The 17,128-nt window shown below is 36.5% G+C and overlaps 5 protein-coding genes across 6 annotated transcripts; 2 read left to right on the top strand and 3 right to left on the bottom strand.

Moving 5' to 3' along the window:
* Positions 1 to 150: 150 nt before the first annotated feature.
* On the bottom strand, positions 151 to 1,963 carry LOC18011428 (protein translation factor SUI1 homolog 2). Its single transcript, XM_006392631.2, has 5 exons — positions 1,731 to 1,963; positions 1,110 to 1,191; positions 716 to 921; positions 526 to 579; positions 151 to 426 (listed from the first exon to the last, which is right to left on the bottom strand). The coding sequence occupies exons 2-5, from the start codon at positions 1,144 to 1,146 to the stop codon at positions 382 to 384; spliced, it is 342 nt and encodes a 113-aa protein (XP_006392693.1). The 5' UTR covers positions 1,147 to 1,191; positions 1,731 to 1,963; the 3' UTR covers positions 151 to 381.
* A 248-nt stretch (positions 1,964 to 2,211) lies between these two features.
* On the top strand, positions 2,212 to 4,877 carry LOC18011360 (putative F-box protein At1g55070). Its single transcript, XM_024150309.1, is given in 7 exon segments — positions 2,212 to 2,623; positions 2,626 to 2,874; positions 3,652 to 3,806; positions 3,808 to 4,044; positions 4,046 to 4,241; positions 4,244 to 4,384; positions 4,387 to 4,877. Coding segments are annotated over 7 exon segments (1,881 nt in total).
* Positions 4,878 to 6,026: 1,149 nt separating this feature from the next.
* Positions 6,027 to 7,295, bottom strand: LOC112082855 (mediator of RNA polymerase II transcription subunit 9). The gene is made up of 5 exons (XM_024150452.1): positions 6,784 to 7,295; positions 6,654 to 6,716; positions 6,466 to 6,546; positions 6,297 to 6,355; positions 6,027 to 6,207 (listed from the first exon to the last, which is right to left on the bottom strand). Exons 1-5 carry the CDS (start codon positions 7,231 to 7,233, stop codon positions 6,150 to 6,152), a joined length of 711 nt encoding a protein of 236 aa, XP_024006220.1. The 5' UTR covers positions 7,234 to 7,295; the 3' UTR covers positions 6,027 to 6,149.
* A 320-nt stretch (positions 7,296 to 7,615) lies between these two features.
* LOC18011481 (glutamine-dependent NAD(+) synthetase) lies at positions 7,616 to 11,548 on the top strand. The gene is made up of 14 exons (XM_006392629.2): positions 7,616 to 7,822; positions 8,073 to 8,289; positions 8,414 to 8,719; positions 8,808 to 9,031; positions 9,143 to 9,246; positions 9,344 to 9,478; positions 9,567 to 9,735; positions 9,823 to 9,958; positions 10,044 to 10,182; positions 10,262 to 10,438; positions 10,528 to 10,695; positions 10,776 to 10,871; positions 10,952 to 11,080; positions 11,173 to 11,548. The coding sequence occupies exons 2-14, from the start codon at positions 8,096 to 8,098 to the stop codon at positions 11,371 to 11,373; spliced, it is 2,178 nt and encodes a 725-aa protein (XP_006392691.1). The 5' UTR covers positions 7,616 to 7,822; positions 8,073 to 8,095; the 3' UTR covers positions 11,374 to 11,548.
* Positions 11,549 to 13,283: 1,735 nt separating this feature from the next.
* On the bottom strand, positions 13,284 to 16,476 carry LOC18010644 (protein indeterminate-domain 7). 2 transcript variants are annotated; one of them, XM_006392627.2, is made up of 4 exons: positions 16,270 to 16,476; positions 15,549 to 15,788; positions 14,718 to 15,117; positions 13,284 to 14,184 (listed from the first exon to the last, which is right to left on the bottom strand). In XM_006392627.2, exons 2-4 carry the CDS (start codon positions 15,772 to 15,774, stop codon positions 13,383 to 13,385), a joined length of 1,428 nt encoding a protein of 475 aa, XP_006392689.1. In that variant the 5' UTR covers positions 15,775 to 15,788; positions 16,270 to 16,476; the 3' UTR covers positions 13,284 to 13,382. The 2 variants fall into 2 exon arrangements, with proteins under 2 accessions (XP_006392689.1, XP_024006293.1); XM_024150525.1 differs by lacking the exon at positions 16,270 to 16,476 and adding an exon at positions 16,075 to 16,195.
* Positions 16,477 to 17,128: the final 652 nt, after the last annotated feature.

Raw genomic sequence — 17,128 nt, 5'->3', positions numbered from 1 at the left:
CACTAAAAGAAGAAGTAAATTGTATATTCTTAAGATTAGAAATCAACAGATGGCATGCAGTATATAACTCTTTTAACTAAATATAATTAACTAACAATTTTTCTAGTGATCACTCGGTTTTAGCAAGTCGTGGAAGATCACTCAATTCACAAAGCAAGTTTTATTGATAATCTCACACTACAAACGCCGAGGAAAAAGTTCATCATACATTTATATTCGCTCATAAGCAAACCAGTAGATTTTTTTTTCTGACACAATATAAAGAAAAAAAAAGCATTAATAGATAAGTGATTGTTTATACTGCCTTTAAGACTGGCTGATTGATTCCGCAAATTTCAAGCTGTTGCGCAAACATGAACAACAAGTATATCTAGAATTTGCTCAAAAACCATGGATCTTGATATTATCCTTCTTCACAAGACCAGCCTGATTCAAACATTCTTAAGATCAGAACACAATCTTGTTTCCATCTTTTTTGCTATAAACCAACTTCAAACAGGGAAGAAATGAAGCTACGGTAATTACCTGAACAAGGAACGTCGAGACGTTCTTCCTCTGATCACCTTGAAGCTGAATAACCTATAATTTATTGAAGATATTAAGTCATAAAAGCAGCTGATTTCAACTTTCAAATCTACACCACAACCAATCCAAAATGTCTAAAGAAGTTTAGAAATATTAAAAGAGCAAAACACACACACACACACACACACACCTGTCCTAATTCAGAGTCCTGGACAACAGTGCCATTGCAGCAGAATTCTTTCTTAAGGTCTTTAAGGATCTTGCTATAGCTATACTCTTTTTTAAGTCCCTGGACAGTCGTCAGGCTTTTTCTACCATTACGCTGCTGAACACGAATGTGCACGTATTCCTTTGTTCCAGCACCAGAGTCCTCAGCATTTGCATCAGCAAACGGATCTTAATATCACCCCAAAAAAAAAAAAAAAAAAAAACCACAAACAGGTCAGCTTCTTCCATCTATTGGAAGATATAGAATAAGAAGATACTCCATTTAATGAAATAACAAAGGCTGCAACCAACTAACCAGTAAGTAAAATTATCTAATATAAGAACCAAAATACACATCCTAAAGTTCAAAACTTTACCAAAGGCAGTGGGGACTTGAACTTCAAGATCAGACATGAACCTTAGTTGAAACAAGGGAGCAAACGACAAGGATGATGTAGCCTGGACAAGGACAGGAGAAAAAAATTCGGTATCAGAAAAAATGGGTTCAAAAAGTACAAGTGATTTCATTACATAACATGATCGTCGTAATAGCTGCTTGAGATGATCAAACGAGCTGAATCAGGGATTTCGCATCTGATAGATATAAAACTAAATACTAAAGAAACCATTTTCGCCAAAATGAAAGTCTCAATTGCGTCAAAATAAATCAGAGGTTTCTAAATCGAATCTATATAACAAGAAAATCCTAGGATCTAAAATCGATATCATTTTAGAGTCAAACTTCTTCCGGAAAAAAAAAACCACAAAAATCATGCGCGATCATTTTGCGATGAAGCGAATATATATAAAAAAAAAAGAAATTCAAGTGCTTATTCAGATCAGGGAATTCCAATCATATCAAACAAGCTCCAATCGATCAAAGAGAAGGAAAAAAATAATACTTGGTCGAACCATGGAATTGAGGTAATCGGAAAAGAAGAAACCAAGGAAACAATAAATTCAGCAAGGAGAAGAAGAGAAAGAGAGATAAAATTCACCTGATGATGGATGTAGAGATTAAGGGTTTCGATTAATTGATTGTAGGAGAAGGGAAAGAAATGGAAACCCTAAAATTCGGAGAGAAGCAGCTTCTTGTCTGGGAGAATAATAAGAGCAAAAATTACGAGAGGAAGAGCTACAAAATCGATTTCTGTTTCATATAAATTATATTTTTATTCTTTTTTTTATTTCACCTGAAAAAAAAAAAAAAAAATCGGCGAGTCGGCACGGCATCGATTCCCTCCCACTCATCTAGTTGCGTCTTTATCTTAACTAAAATTATTCCTAGGGTCCAAAAAACAAAAAACAAAAATTATTCCTAGGGCCCTAATAAAGGCCCAACATGTCTTAATTTGAAAGCGCAACAAGTCTTCGGCGTAACAAAAGCCCTACTCTATGTGTGGTTGAAGAAGCATGATATCAAGATCCTTTTAGGTATCGTCTCGAGCAGAGCCAAAATCTAGGGTTTACTCTGCCGCGATGAGAAAACGTAAGCAGCAAGTCATTGAGGAAAACCTAATTTTATCTTCAACATCTGATGTAGGATACTTTGATCCGATCCCTATTGATCTAGTCATCAATAACATCTTCTCGAGATTGTCCGGTAAATCTATGGGAAAGTGTCGCTGCGTATCCAAACTCTGGTCGTCGATTCTCCGCCATCCAAATTTCAACCAGTTGTTCCGGTTTAATTCTCTGGATCCACCGACGAGGTTTCTTTTCACTTTCTTTGTTGGAGAAAACTTGTTCTACTTCTCTTCACCTCAACCTCAGAAACTAAATGAGAATCTGTCTCTTGTAGCCACTCGTCATCATGCTACGAATTATTACAACACATATGTCTCTCAAATCTGTCGTCCTGTACATGGATTGGTCTGTCATAAACGCTGGGAGATGATTATACAGTCGCTGTGATTTCTAATCCAGTCACTGGACAGTCTTTAACCTCACCCAAATTGACAAAGATAAATCTGGTAACACTCTATTTTGGGTATGATCCTATCGAGAAAGAGTTCAAGGTATTGTGTATAACTTGTGTGCTTCCTGGAGTATATTATCTTGAGCATCAAGTTCTCACTTTAGAGACTGGAGTCAAGGAGCAATATCTTATGGAGATAGTGGGGAACTTGTGTTGTGCTCAACGTATGCAGAAGAAGATCATTTTTACATTTCTTACTACAATCTCGAGAGGAAAGTTATGGTAAGAGTAAGAGTTGAAGTTCCAGATTTTGAAGTTTCCAACAGTCGTAGAATTTACATGTTTCCAAATTACGTAGAGGCTGTGAAGCTTATGTAAGTGTTTTCTATTTTTTCTATTTTTATCTTTTTAAAGAAGTGTTTTTATTGGATCATATGCTTGTTCAAGACTAGTATTTCAAGATTTCAAAAAGTTGGGACACAAGCCAGTGGATTTTTAACTTGGTTTTACTTAATTCTTCGGACAACATATATGCTTTAATAATCTACAAGCTATATATCTGGGCATACAGTTGAGTTTTCATAGTTACAAATGCCACATTACAAACTGGTAAATGAAAACTCATTTCTACAAGCATGATACCATATTTTTGATCACCGAAAAGCTATTCCAATGCAGCCTTTTCTCCCATAAATAAATGATATTTATAATCATGAATTGAAAATGACAAAACAACCAAAAATAATTAAAATTAAAAGGCGAAAAAGCAGAGGCTTCGGTGAATTATTTACTTTTTTTTTTTTTGATGGTTGGCTTCTTTCTCTGGCAAAGAAAGAGCTATGATCTTACAAAACTTTTCTGAGAGCACCTTCAGCAGTAAACCTCTCCTTTGGAATTGTTAAGAATATTTTTGATTATTTGGAGAAAGTTTAGAATTTTAACTAAAAAAGAAAGAAAAAAAATCTAGCCGATAAACGATAGCCGAAAAAAATCTAGCCGATAAATGAGAAAACGTGAGCAGCACGACACGCAGGAAAACCTAACAATGATCCAATCCAATAAACGATCTTCATGTTATGAAGGAGGATTCTTCGATCTGATCCCTGTTGAACTCGTCATCGATATCTTTTCGAGATTGTCGGTGAAGTCTATGGCAAAAGTGTCGCTGCGTGTCGAAGCTCTGGTCGTCGATAATTCGCCGACCAAATTACAACCAGTTGTTCCCGCCGATTAAGTCTCCGGAAAAACCGAGGTTTCTTCGTTGTTGCCAAAAAGATTTTTTCTTCTCTTTACCTCAGCCTCAGGATCCGGAAGCTAACTCGTGTCTTGTAGCCACTCGTCATCATCATCATAATACGGATTCCACCAAAAATTTCCATAAAAGTATGTCGTCCTGTACACGGATTGGTCTGTAGCCAATTCACAGGAAAGGACTATACAGAGGCTGTGATTTATAATCCCATCACGGGAGAGTCTGTAACATCACCAACACTGAGAAAAGAAGACTTGGAGTGGAAGGCAGAATGTTATTTTGGGTATGATCCAATCGAGAATGAGTTCAAGGTATTGTGTGTAATCTGGTTTCGTTGTGGGAAGACAAGAAGTGGGGTGTTCAGCATCAGGTTCTCACGTTAGAAACTGGAAACCTCTTGTGGAGGAAGATCCAATGTTGCAAGCCTTACTATTTTCTTAGTGAAGACGGTATATGCATCAACGGTGTTTTGTATTATACAGCAATGGTTATAATGGCGACGAAAAACGTACCATCGTTTGCTTTGATGTTAGATCAGAGAAGTTCAGCTTCATCAACATCGATCAAGAGTACTTGGCAAGGAAAAAGATTACTAGTATTAGTGCCAGATCGATTCTGATAAACTACAAGGGCAATAAACTAGGTGTTATTGATTACGACAAAGAAAACTATCTTCTTGAGTTGTCGGTGTTAGAGGATGCCAAGGAACGTAAATGGTCAACTCACATCCATCCACTGCCTCGTAAATGGCGATCCTTTGCTGGAACCTGGCTGTACAAAGGCTCACTCTTTGCTGCAATGACTAGAAGTAGTAGTAAGGGAAGGTACACAAGAGTTCCTTTTTACATGTATTACTACAATCTCGAGAGTAACGTTATGGTAAGAGTTAAAGTTGAAGTTCAAGAACCACAAGCTCTTAAAAGTTTAAGATCTTACGTATTTGCAAACTTTGAAGAGGATGTGAAGCTTATGTAAGTGCTTTATTTAAACAGTCTTTTTAGTTGTTTAATTTTCTTCTTTGAGTAGTAGGAAGACTTGGTTTTTTTTGGAATAAATGTTAAATTATATTCAAGAAAAAAAAAAAACTGTGATACTTGCATAATTTTAAGAGTTCAAAGCTTCAAAATTAAAATTGCTGTCAGTTATGGCTGTAATCCGCTTAGACAACGAACTCGACAATGTTGAAAAGTTATTATGTCTGTATAAATGTTATTGTCGCTTGCTCTGGTTGGTTCTGCAAACAGTACTGCTTCAAGCAAGAGCATCACCACTGTCGATTCACTCGCCTCAAGCACTTTTGGGAGCAGGTGACTAAATAATATCTCAAAATATTCTGTTCAACATACACAAAGACTCATATATATATTGCTCAAACCCGCAAGATAATCTAAGATGAATATGTTCACCATCTCATTGTCAGGTTGCACCAACAAAGACTCTAATTACACCTGTTCAATGTAAATCACTGTGGAAGACAATTCAAGAATGAGACACAATATATCGTTACACAGGCCATTTCTGCGCAGGTATGCTTTCCCATGCTTTCAAACATGTTTTGACATGATTTTTATATTCCCCTTGAGTGGTATTAAAACCCAAGTCTGAGTCTTAACTCACTTCTGCATGCCTGCAAGTTCCTTGTTTTTTTTCTCACTCAGGGATATCTAGTGTATCTAACCTGAGTGGAGTTACACTGAGTTTCAGGAAGCTAACCGAAGAAATAATAATTGGATGCCACCTCCATGGGCAATGGTTGCCTTAGTTGTTCTTGGATTCAATGAATTTATGACTCTTTTAAGGTACTTTCTACGCTTTTCTCTTTAAACGTTTGAGCTTGCTTTTTCATTAAACTTATCCTTCGCATCTTTCTCATGGCAGAAATCCTCTATATATTGGCTTCTTTTTTGTTGTCTACTTGATTGCCAAAGCCATTGACCTCTCTTCCTTTTTTTGGTGTTGGTGAGAGGAATTCAAAAGTACGTCTCATATAGAGGCACTGGTTTTTGTCGCAGGTGCCAAGAGTATAGAAGCGGTCTTGTACGTTTACAGTCAAAAGATTTGTTAAGTGTTGATGCAGACAAACACATGATATCCTTGTCGTATATTGTAATTTGATGAAAGAAAGAGAGAAAAAAAACTTCTTATTCTGTGAAATTGGTTTATTGATTACAATTCTTGGTCTTTAGCAGCAAAAACTGCAGAGTAAGAGTAAATGAATACTCAAAACATCTTGGGAGAAATATGGAACTAAGGCTCAATCTTCACTAGCTCTTCAATAGATTTCCTATACTCCACAATCAAATCCCTGACCAAAAATTTAAGAAGACAAGTAAAGTAAGATCAAATATCAATCTGGTCAAGTAGAATATGATATCTTGTAACAATTTTGCTAACCTTCTTTGTTGAAGCAATTGCTCACTTTCTTCTAAGTTTCGCTTTTGGCCATCAACAGTCTAAACACACAAAAGATCCGTAAGCAAAGCCAAACTTATCAATGACCAAACAGAACCAGACAAACTTTGTTCCTAATCTCATTTGAATGTTAAAAGCTAGTGTTGTTTACCATAGTTTTAGATCCTAGAGATCCAGAAATCGAGTTTAACAGCTGTTGACACTTCTCGAAATGGCTATTCAACTCAGCCACCTGCAATTTTCACCCCAGACAATTCAACATCCAAGAACCCTAAAAATAAAAAAAAACAAACCTTTAAAATGGGATTTTCGTGTATAAAGAGATTAAAGAAAACAAACCAGGGCATCAGAATTCTGATCTCGTGTTCCAGTTTCGATCGCATCGGTCAATTTCTCCACCAGCTGCGAAGAATCCCAGAAATTAGACTCCGAGAAGAAATCGATTGATTTATAATTTTTGGATTCTTACCGGATAGAGATGGAAATGAGAAGCCAACGACTGGTGCTGCTGAGGAGTCTGCACCGATTGCTGCGGAGTGTGCACCATTTGTTGTTGTTGCTGCTGAGGAGTATTCATCATCGATTGCGGCGTATGAACCACCGTCTGCGGCGGCGGAGGAGGAGATTGCAAAGACGGAGGCGGAGGAGAATGTAACAGACGCTGTTGTTGTTGTTGATGGAATTGCTGCTGTTGAATAAATTGTTGTTGTTGTTGAAATTGCTGGAATTGCAATTCTTGTTGTTGTGGTGCCTGGAATTGCTGCTGCTGCGTCTGTTGTTGTTGTTGATGATGAAACTGTTGTTGTTGCTGCTGTTGCTGGAGGAATAGATGTTCTTGATTCGTAGGTGTACCGTAGTTACCCTGCGCCTGCACGTTCTGGATCATCGACCAATTACCTCCTCCCGAGAACTGATCCATTGCTCCTCCTTTTCCGATCTCACTATCGCCGAGAAAGGGAGAATTAAAACGACTTCCGTTTTGTTTGTTGGGAAAAAAAAAACGACGTTTGTATTAAAAGGCCTCGTGTTGATCGCCCCCTTAAACGACATCGTATTGTCAAACCCGTAAAACGGTGACGTATAGTCGTGACCCTGATCTGTTAGAGTCAGCGCTCTGATTCAACTGTCGAAATTCGTAATTCGGTTCGCGTTCTGGTATCCAAATAACCGGCCAACGCAAAACAACGAGGAAAATTATATGGAAAAGAAAGAAATAAAATATAAAGTTTGGGGTCAATACAGTAAATAATGAAAATTCATTGATGCCGGAGAGCGTATGCGTCACTTGTGTATTCCCTGAGAATTTTGTTTGCTACTTTATCTCACTTTCTCTTCTTCGGTTTGTGAATAAACAATCGGAGAAACTCACGAATCGCTTTCTTCTCCGTTCTTTCGCCGACCGGTTTGTGGTTTATTTGAACACTCCCAATCTTGCCCTGAGAGTTCCACGATAACGAGCATTCCCTCTCTCTTCTACTCTGGATTTTCGCAGACTCTTCGCTCTTAAGGTTTCTCGATTGTTTATAATTTAATGCTATTTCGTAGTTGAGTCTTTGATTTCTCTAGGCTTATGGGTATCCTCATTTCTCTGTATGAAAACTTTAAAGGCTCAAACTTTTGGATGTGATCCGATTTGAGATTGTGAAAATCAAGCAAAATCGCGAGAGACAATACTGAAACTGATTTATTGGGTAGATGTTGTATATATCTGTTTTGCTTCAGATGCTCATCTTGTCTTTTCCAACTGAACTGATGTAGAGTACACTACTTAGCCGACGAAGATGAGGCTGTTGAAGGTCGCAACGTGTAATTTGAACCAATGGGCCATGGAATTCGAATGCAACATGAATAACATCAAGGCTTCTATTTCCGAGGCTAAGGCTGCCGGTGCTGTCATCAGGCTTGGACCCGAGCTCGAGGTCACTGGCTATGGCTGCGAGGATCACTTCTTGGAGCTAGACACCGTCACTCACGCGTATGCCTTCTCCTTTTTGGTTTCCATTTGATGTCGAAACACTTCAATAAAATGCAATTAAGTTCTCGGATCGTGTTCAACACATTTGTTCTAATGTTCCTGTCGAAATAATGTGTTCTTTCAGGTGGGAGTGTTTGAAGGAATTGCTGCTTGGTGATTGGACGGATGGAATATTGTGCAGCATAGGAATGCCTGTGATTAAAGGAGCAGAGCGGTATAATTGTCAGGTTCTCTGTATGAACAAAAGAATCATCATGATTCGACCAAAAATGTGGCTCGCAAACGATGGAAACTACAGGGAGCTGAGGTGGTTCACGGCTTGGAAGCAGAGAGGAGAGCTCGAGGAATTTCAGCTCCCTTTTGATATTTCAGAGGCTTTGTCACAGAAATCAGTACCTTTTGGCTATGGTTACATCCAGTTTATCGACACGTGAGTTTGAATATAAAGCTTCCATTTTTTAACTGTGTCAATGATTTTTCTGCGATTCTAAACTGTATCTATTAAATTTCCTTATCAGGGCTGTTGGTGCCGAAGTCTGTGAGGAACTGTTTAGTCCAGTCCCTCCTCATGCTGAGCTTGCATTGAACGGGGTCGAAGTATTTATGAATGCAAGTGGGAGTCATCACCAACTAAGAAAGCTAGATATTCGTTTGAATGCTTTCATGGGGGCTACTCACGCTCGTGGTGGGGTATATATGTATAGTAATCAACAGGGATGCGATGGTGGCCGCTTATATTATGGTATGTTTAAAGAAACTTGAAGGATTCAAATTGTTATTTTTGAGTAAATTTTATCTACTCTTTTTTTTTGTGAGTGACCATCTTGATTGTCCATTTTTAATCCAAGTGTAGATGGATGTGCATGTATTGTTGTAAACGGGGATGTTGTCGCTCAAGGCTCACAGTTCTCTTTGAAGGACGTGGAGGTCATCATATCCCAAGTGGATCTAGATGCGGTAACCCACAGTTAACCTCTGACTTTAGTTTCTCTGTTTTTTTTATGTATGAATGAAAAATTTCTTAAGACCATTTTGCTTTCTTTGTCTGAGAAAGGTTTCTAGTCTTCGTGGATCTATAAGTAGTTTCCAGGAACAAGCAAGCTGCAAGGTTAAAGTATCTTCAGTATCCGTGCCCTATAGGCTGACACAGTCCTTCAACCTAAAAATGTCACTAAGCAGTCCGAAGAAGGTTCTCAATCTTCATCTGCTTCCTATATCTTTTGATCTCAAGTTTACATTTACAAAAGCTTCCCAATTTAATATTTGTTAGTATGTAGATTATGTACCACTCTCCACAAGAAGAAGTAGCCTTTGGTCCTGCTTGCTGGCTATGGGACTATATGAGAAGAAGTGGCGCTTCAGGCTTTTTGCTTCCCCTTTCTGGCGGCGCAGACAGCTCCTCCGTGGCAGCTATTGTTGGGTGCATGTGCCAACTTGTTGTGAAAGGTTTGTTGAATTGTATTTATCTTATTGGAGAACCAGGTGAATGACTTAAAGAGACTCCACTGATGTTTATATTTTATTCTCGTATAGAGATTGCAAATGGAGATGAGCAAGTGAAAGCTGATGCGAACCGAATTGGGAATTACGCTAATGGACAGTTTCCTACTGATAGCAAAGAGTTTGCCAAGCGAATATTTTACACTGTCTTTATGGGGTCTGAAAACAGGTAAATAGTTACAGTAGCAACGAGGATATGAATTTTGGTCACAGTTGTGTGTGACTTTGTAGCATTTGAAATCTCAACTTTGCAGTTCCGAGGCGACAAAAATGCGTGCAAAGCAGCTGGCAGATGAGATCGGTGCGTGGCATCTTGATGTTTGCATAGATGGCGTTGTCTCTGCGGTTCTATCTTTATTTCAAACGGTTACAGGCAAGCGACCTCGGTATAAGGTAAAGTTGAAATCTACACAAAACAGATGAAACAACGAATGTATGATCATCTGATACAAGTTGTTGGTTTTGTGTTTAGGTTGATGGAGGATCAAACGTTGAGAATCTTGGGTTGCAGAACATTCAAGCAAGGATGAGAATGGTGTTAGCATTTATGTTAGCGTCTCTCTTGCCTTGGGTTCATAGCAAGCCAGGCTTTTACCTTGTTCTAGGTAGCTCCAACGTTGATGAAGGACTTCGTGGTTACCTGACAAAGGTGAAGGACTTCGTGATATCTCTTTTTTGCAGCTACATCTCAATTCCCAATAGATTGTTGATATAATTTCATTCTCTTGGTTGAAACAGTATGATTGTAGCTCAGCAGATATTAATCCCATAGGAAGTATAAGTAAACAGGATCTGAGGTTGTTCTTAAGATGGGCTGCAACGAATCTTGGTTATCAATCCTTGGCAGACATAGAAGCTGCTCCACCAACAGCCGAGCTTGAGCCCATTCGTTCCGACTATACTCAGGTAATAAAGAAAGCTTTTGTGAGTCCTAGAGCTAAAGTCAAAGAAGTCGTCTATTCAGACATCGTATGTTTTGAAAACAGCTTGATGAAGTCGACATGGGAATGACATATGAAGAGCTTTCAGTCTATGGAAGAATGAGGAAGATATTCCGGTGTGGACCAGTTTCCATGTTCAAGGTTTGAGTTCTGATCTTCAGAAAAAGTTTACTAAATCATGATACACTTGAAACTGAAACTGTTCTGTAATGATTCTGCAGAATCTATGTTACAAGTGGGGAACAAAGCTAAGCCCAGCAGAAATAGCTGAGAAAGTGAAATACTTCTTCAAGTATTATTCAATCAATCGACACAAGATGACTGTCCTCACACCGTCCTACCACGCTGAGGTAACTGCTACTGATCAGAAAATTTCGTCTGAAACATGTTTTGAGATTATCATGACGAGAGAAAAACAACTCACTGGGGTTTTGTGGTGCAGAGTTACTCTCCAGAGGACAACAGATTCGATCTGAGGCAGTTTCTGTACAACAGCAAGTGGCCGTACCAGTTTAAGAAGATTGACGAGATTGTTGATGGCTTAAATGGCGACTCGGTTGCTTTCCCGGAAGAAGAAGCAAGCTCCGGCAAAGAAATTGGAGTCGTAGCAGCAAATTCCGGTGACCCAAGCGCGGGTCTCTGATGAAACTCATTTCCTTAAACCTCTCTGTTTCAACCCAAAGTGGAAAGTTTGAAACAGTATGGAAACAAATAACATACATTTGTATCACTGAAATGTATAAAGTTGCTGTTGAAGAGAAAACAACAAAACAACAGTAACGACTTCCAATAAGATCACTTTATAGTGTTACATGTGATTGAGTCATTGATTTTGTTAAAAGATTACAACTTTTGTTTGTACAGTTTTAACATTTTCCATTATTGTTAAATAAAAATCTAGTTTTATTATGTGTGAGTAATATGAGCATGTTTCTCAATTATGGTTAGTAATAATATAGATTCAATAACTCAGCTCATTGTTAAGGCATTTGGTTACTTCTTACGTTACTAATTTCATGATTTCATTTTTGAACTCAAACGTTCATGTAATGTGGATCTTACAAGACTGAATTGATTCGACAAAAATACCGGTTTGATATCAGATCTTGTTTTTTAAACATTGATTATTTCCTAAAGTTAATATCAGACCGAATCTATTAATTCATTTTTCTTGAAGATACAATGTTTTTGAGTTCATTTGACCATATACAATGATTTTCTTTTGATATAGAAGATTTTTACCTTTTGAAAGATCTGACCCAACTTATCTAGACAGAAATCTCATATATTAGCACAATAAATAATTTATAATTAAACGTGACTCTGTCTATCTCTCTCGTACTTATAAGCGTGTTCTTGCTCTTTACTTTCTTCACATCTAAACCAAAAAAAAAAAGTGATCACAGAAATTTACAACATATCAACAAAATGGCATTATCAAGGCTTCAATTTGTAGTCATCCTCGTCATTTGTTCTTTCCTAGTGAATTCCCAATCAAAAGGTAATACGTTTTTTTTTTTCTTTAATGATCACATCTAAAATCAAGAACCATATCTTATTTCTCTTTCTAATTTTCTTTTTTCTTAAACTATTGTTTAATCATGGTGATTAATAGATGTAAGAGAGAATGGAGATCATCCTTCACAGTGTGTCTACAAAGGTCCATGTTCCAGCAACACAGACTGTAGGAGTCAGTGTGGACCGCCTGACTTCCCACCGGAGACCATTGGCTTATGCCAAGCCAGTCCTAGAGGTCATGGCAACATTTGTTGTTGTGCTAAAGATTAAACTAAAGAAAACAAATGTAATTTCAATCTACTTCTTATTTTTAACTAATTAATAGTAATCTTTATTCTTAATTAGATATTAAAGAAGTTGTCTACTCTTTTGGATTAAAGAAAGATATATAAAGTGAACCTTGTATGGAGTAAACTCACTACTTTATAAAATGATAAATAAAGAATTTTAAAGTAATTGTTAGAAACCTCATATTAGCTAGAGTTTAGAGAAATGACTCAATTCATCGATTACTAATCAGTTTTGACTTGGACACCTCTATAGTATATATCTTAACTATAATCGATATGTAAAGTTCAGATTTTAGGATTTTGTAAATAAAATTGGATACCTTATGTTAAGTACTAAATGAAATATAAAATTTATTTGAAAAAGCTTAGTTAATTATACTGGTTTCCGTGAATATAAAGATTTTCAATTTCAAGTCAATATACATAATGTGGTGAGGAAGTTTTCGGTCAATGTAATCAATATATAAATATATATACAGCATTTGAATGTGATTATATATTTATGATGGACAAAATTCTCCTACGCGTACCTCATTTGCACGTGCGGAGAACCAAAAAGAAGTGCGTTACTAACACATATGTTGACTTCGCTTTGACCCATTTTTTAATCATAAATACGCAAAGAGCTCTCTAATGTTTTGCATGTGTTGGAGAACATGTAAAATCATAAACACTATCTTATAATTTAACAGACGATCGACCCTGAAACAAAAATTGTAAAACTAATTTTTCTTCTTCTTTTTTATAACGTTGCTTGCACCGTGATGATGATTATCTTTCCGAGAATACTTAACATATATATTTAATTAACGTTATATAAAAATCTCTATACATATGCTAGTACCTAATCTTGATGGCTATGTTGTTGTTGTTGTTGCTCTGAAGCAGAAGTATTGTTGATACAGTTTCCAAGATTATTAGCGAAACTTAGAATCTCATTATGAGACATTAACGATCTTAGCCCCAAGAAATCCCTCGTCTCTCCTCCACCGTCGACGGTGACGTCGTCCTTCTCGTCTCCGGTGATAAAACCACCGTTAAAAGCTTCTCCTCCGCTTTGATGATGATGATGAGGAGGAGGATTCATCATATAGTAGTCTTGAAACCCGAATCCAGGTTCTGATGGTGACGTCATCATCGCAGCGGCCATTGTAGTCGTGATGAGGTTATTATAGGCGCTTGACCTTGAAGACGACCTCTCTTCTTCCTCAGGAGTAGTTGTTGAGTTTTTTGGACCCATTTGAGCTGCTTTCTGGAGCAAAGCTGTGGCTGACATAGCCGGAGATGAGGAGTGGTTGAAGTTGGATCTTATTCCGGTGGTCGCAGAAGAAGAAGCAAGAGGGAAGAAGTTACCATTGTTGACATTAGGGTTAGGGTTTGACGAGGCAAGCCAGGAAGGGATGTTTTGGAAGTGGTGATGATGTGATTCTTCTTGCTTCATTGAAAATTCATGACCATGGAGATTATTGTTGCTGATGATGTTTTGGGAAGAAGAAGAAGAAGAGAAATTGATGTTTTGTTGTGTTTGATGATGATGAGAAGGGGAAGAAGAAGAAGATTGGATGAGAATAGGATTTGGTATGGCTCTTGCACTCTCTTCTGCTAATGCATCACAAAATGCTCTATGAGTTATGAAACTATCCCTCCTGCAACATGAACCAAATCACATTAAAAACCAAACATATATACTTTCAAATTAATTGATAAAATAATGAATTTTTTTTTTAGGTTTGTAGGTCCATCTAAAGCATGTTGTATTATTTGTGGGGTGTGTGTGTCACGTGTGAATAATAAGATGATAGGACCAATATGCAATAAATGCAACCGTATAAAGATTTTCTATATAAGTATGACTCAAGAAAAAAAAAATTTGTGGATACAACAAATTGTGAAAAGAAGAAGTACCACAATAATAAATAGTTGTTTAAATGGAGATTCTTTGAGCTACTTAATTAATTAACGCCTTTGTCCTATTCAAAATTAAATGAAACTACTCAAATCCTAACAGATAGTACCATATACTATATGTGTCACTCATTTTCACATTACACCACACATCTAAAGTTTCATCACCATCACTCTTGTATTTTCCTTTAAAATATGTAACCTTAGACTTAAGTATGAATGCACATATTTCATCAAAATGCATATATTAGAATAAAATTAAATGCGGTTTTACCTAGAAAAGAGAGTTCCACAGTCACATTTGTATTCTTTAGTGCCACAAGTCTTAGCATGAGCCTTCCAATCTGATTGCACCGCATACTTCTTCGAACACTTATCACATTTCCATTTTTTCTCGCCATGTTTTCTAAAGAAATGCTTCTTGATTCCGGTCAAGTCTCCGAGAGCTCGTGATGGGTGGTGATGGACACAGCTTGGCTCTGGACACACATAAACTTTCTTCCTTATCACATCTTTGTTTGATCTTTGTTTAAGCTTCCATGGTAGATTGTGTCCTCTCTTGTGAAGTTGCAAGTTTTGATCTCTTTGGAACCCTTTGTTGCAGACCTCGCATATGAATCTGTTTGTTGCCATTAGTGTTTTTGGTGATAAAGCCATCACTTCTGCTTCAGGGTCTGATTGAAAAGTCAAGAAAAAACACCATTATCAAAGTCCAAAATTTTTATTAGGTTTTACTTGAGATTTGCTTAATATATAGTAACATTAATCTACACTTAGTGGGTTTGCTGTTTTCCATTAGACAATGAGTAAAAAATTAAGAAGGACCAAGAAAAAAAACATTTCACGAAACCCATATCAGAAAATTTTGGGATTTTAAACAAACAACTAATAAAGTTTGGATTTTTTTTTCTTTCGGTTTTTGCCCATTTCAATAATAGAGATGAGAAAGAGGACAAGATTAAAAAGGGTAAAAAGAATATTCCCTTTTCGAAGACCCATAATTTTCAAAAACATTTTCGATGACGGTATAACATCAAAATGATTTAGAATGAAAACGTCCAAAAAATCAAGAAAGTTTGGATCTTTTATAAAAAGAAATAGTTACCCGGATTGCCTGGTTGGTTTCTCTTCTTCTTCTGAGATGATTGTGGAACAAAACACTGTTCTTGCTGCTGATTTGGATTAATGTTGTAATGGAAGTTGGAACCACTAGTTTCAGTTCTATTTCCTGAAGACACACTCGCTTGATCTCCTGAAGCTGATGTTAGATTGGACATGTTTTCTTCCACTTGTTGTTGATGATGAAGCCACATATCTTTGTTCATCATCATCCGTAAATAAAAACCTTAAAAGAAGTAAACAAAACAAAAAGGATGCAATTTTTTGTTCAGATCTATGTGTATAAGAGAAAACAGACAAAGAGTAGTGGGAAAACTAGCAAAGAGAAGATTTAATCAGAAACATCCAAGAAATTAGTGAAACCCATAATTCTATAACTATTTTAATTAGCTTTCCTGAATTTTGGCTTCAACCCAAGAGACAATTCTTTACTTGTGGGAAGAACAAAGAAGATAATAAGATCCAAAACCCAAGAGAGATGTGAAGAGAGAGAGAGAGAGTTTGTTTGAAACCTGAACATAAAAAACCAGACTTTTTGTTCTTGTTCGTTTCAAACATGAAACAAGAAGCTTTAAGGCTTGCTTTTTACTAACAAAACTCCAAAAAGGAAAACATAAAAAATCCAACAAGAACTACACACAAGATGAAGAATAAGATAGAAAAAAAACAATTATTTACATAGTAAGAAGGAAGAAAATCCAAAATACCTAGAAGAAGAAGGAGAGAGAGAGGGAGAGTGATTGTGGAGGAGAGAAGCTCTATTATCTTTCTCTCTCTGTGTGATATTTGAAGCTTATAAATTCCAAACTTCAAAGAAAATAAAAATATTAATCGGAACCCTACAGCTCATGAAAAAAATAAAACAAAGAAAAAATAAAACTCTTCTGCTGGTTCTGGCGTTTGCCATTTTCTGTCTTTTTCTCTGTTTATTTGAATTTTTTTTATTTACACGCAGAGCAGTCTGTCCTTGCTAATTATTATTAGCTGTAATGTAAATTTGGTTTTTCATTAAATCTTTTTGGTTTATTGTTTCATAAAGAAAGGTGGGCCAAATATTAATATACTTTCTCACAGTTGTGTGAAAAGCTTGCAGAAAGAGGAGATTGTAAGTTTATAATTTTGTACGTTTCTCGAGATAGTGAGAAGACAATGTTTTTTTTTTTTTTTTTTCAACAGTGAGAAGACAATGTTTGAATTCGCTTTAGTGCATGCACTATTTTCCCTAGGAGTAATTGATTTTCATTATTTTATTCACTATTCAGTCTTTCATAATTGTACTGTATTTATGGATCAGAATCTGTAATTTATTGGTTTCTACTTTTGTGACAACATTGTCAAATCTGAATTTAATCTTAGAGAGAGTATGTTTTGATTTTGATGTGTGTGTTGTCGAATGTGCATAATAAAATTTGCAATTTGCAACCCATACTTCAAATTTATAATCTACTTAAGACATTTTTTTCCATGAATTTCCGTGCTATCATTTTGACTGATCTTCAAACAAACCGTTACTTTGAAACATATACATTAATGTCTTTCATTTCGTCAATTATAATATACAAAAAA

The sequence above is a fragment of the Eutrema salsugineum genome, unplaced genomic scaffold (genome assembly GCF_000478725.1).
Source record: "Eutrema salsugineum unplaced genomic scaffold, Eutsalg1_0 scaffold_7, whole genome shotgun sequence".
NCBI lineage: Eukaryota > Viridiplantae > Streptophyta > Magnoliopsida > Brassicales > Brassicaceae > Eutrema > Eutrema salsugineum.
Note: the sequence above shows the minus strand (reverse complement) of the source record. Positions and strands in the feature narration are given on the sequence as shown.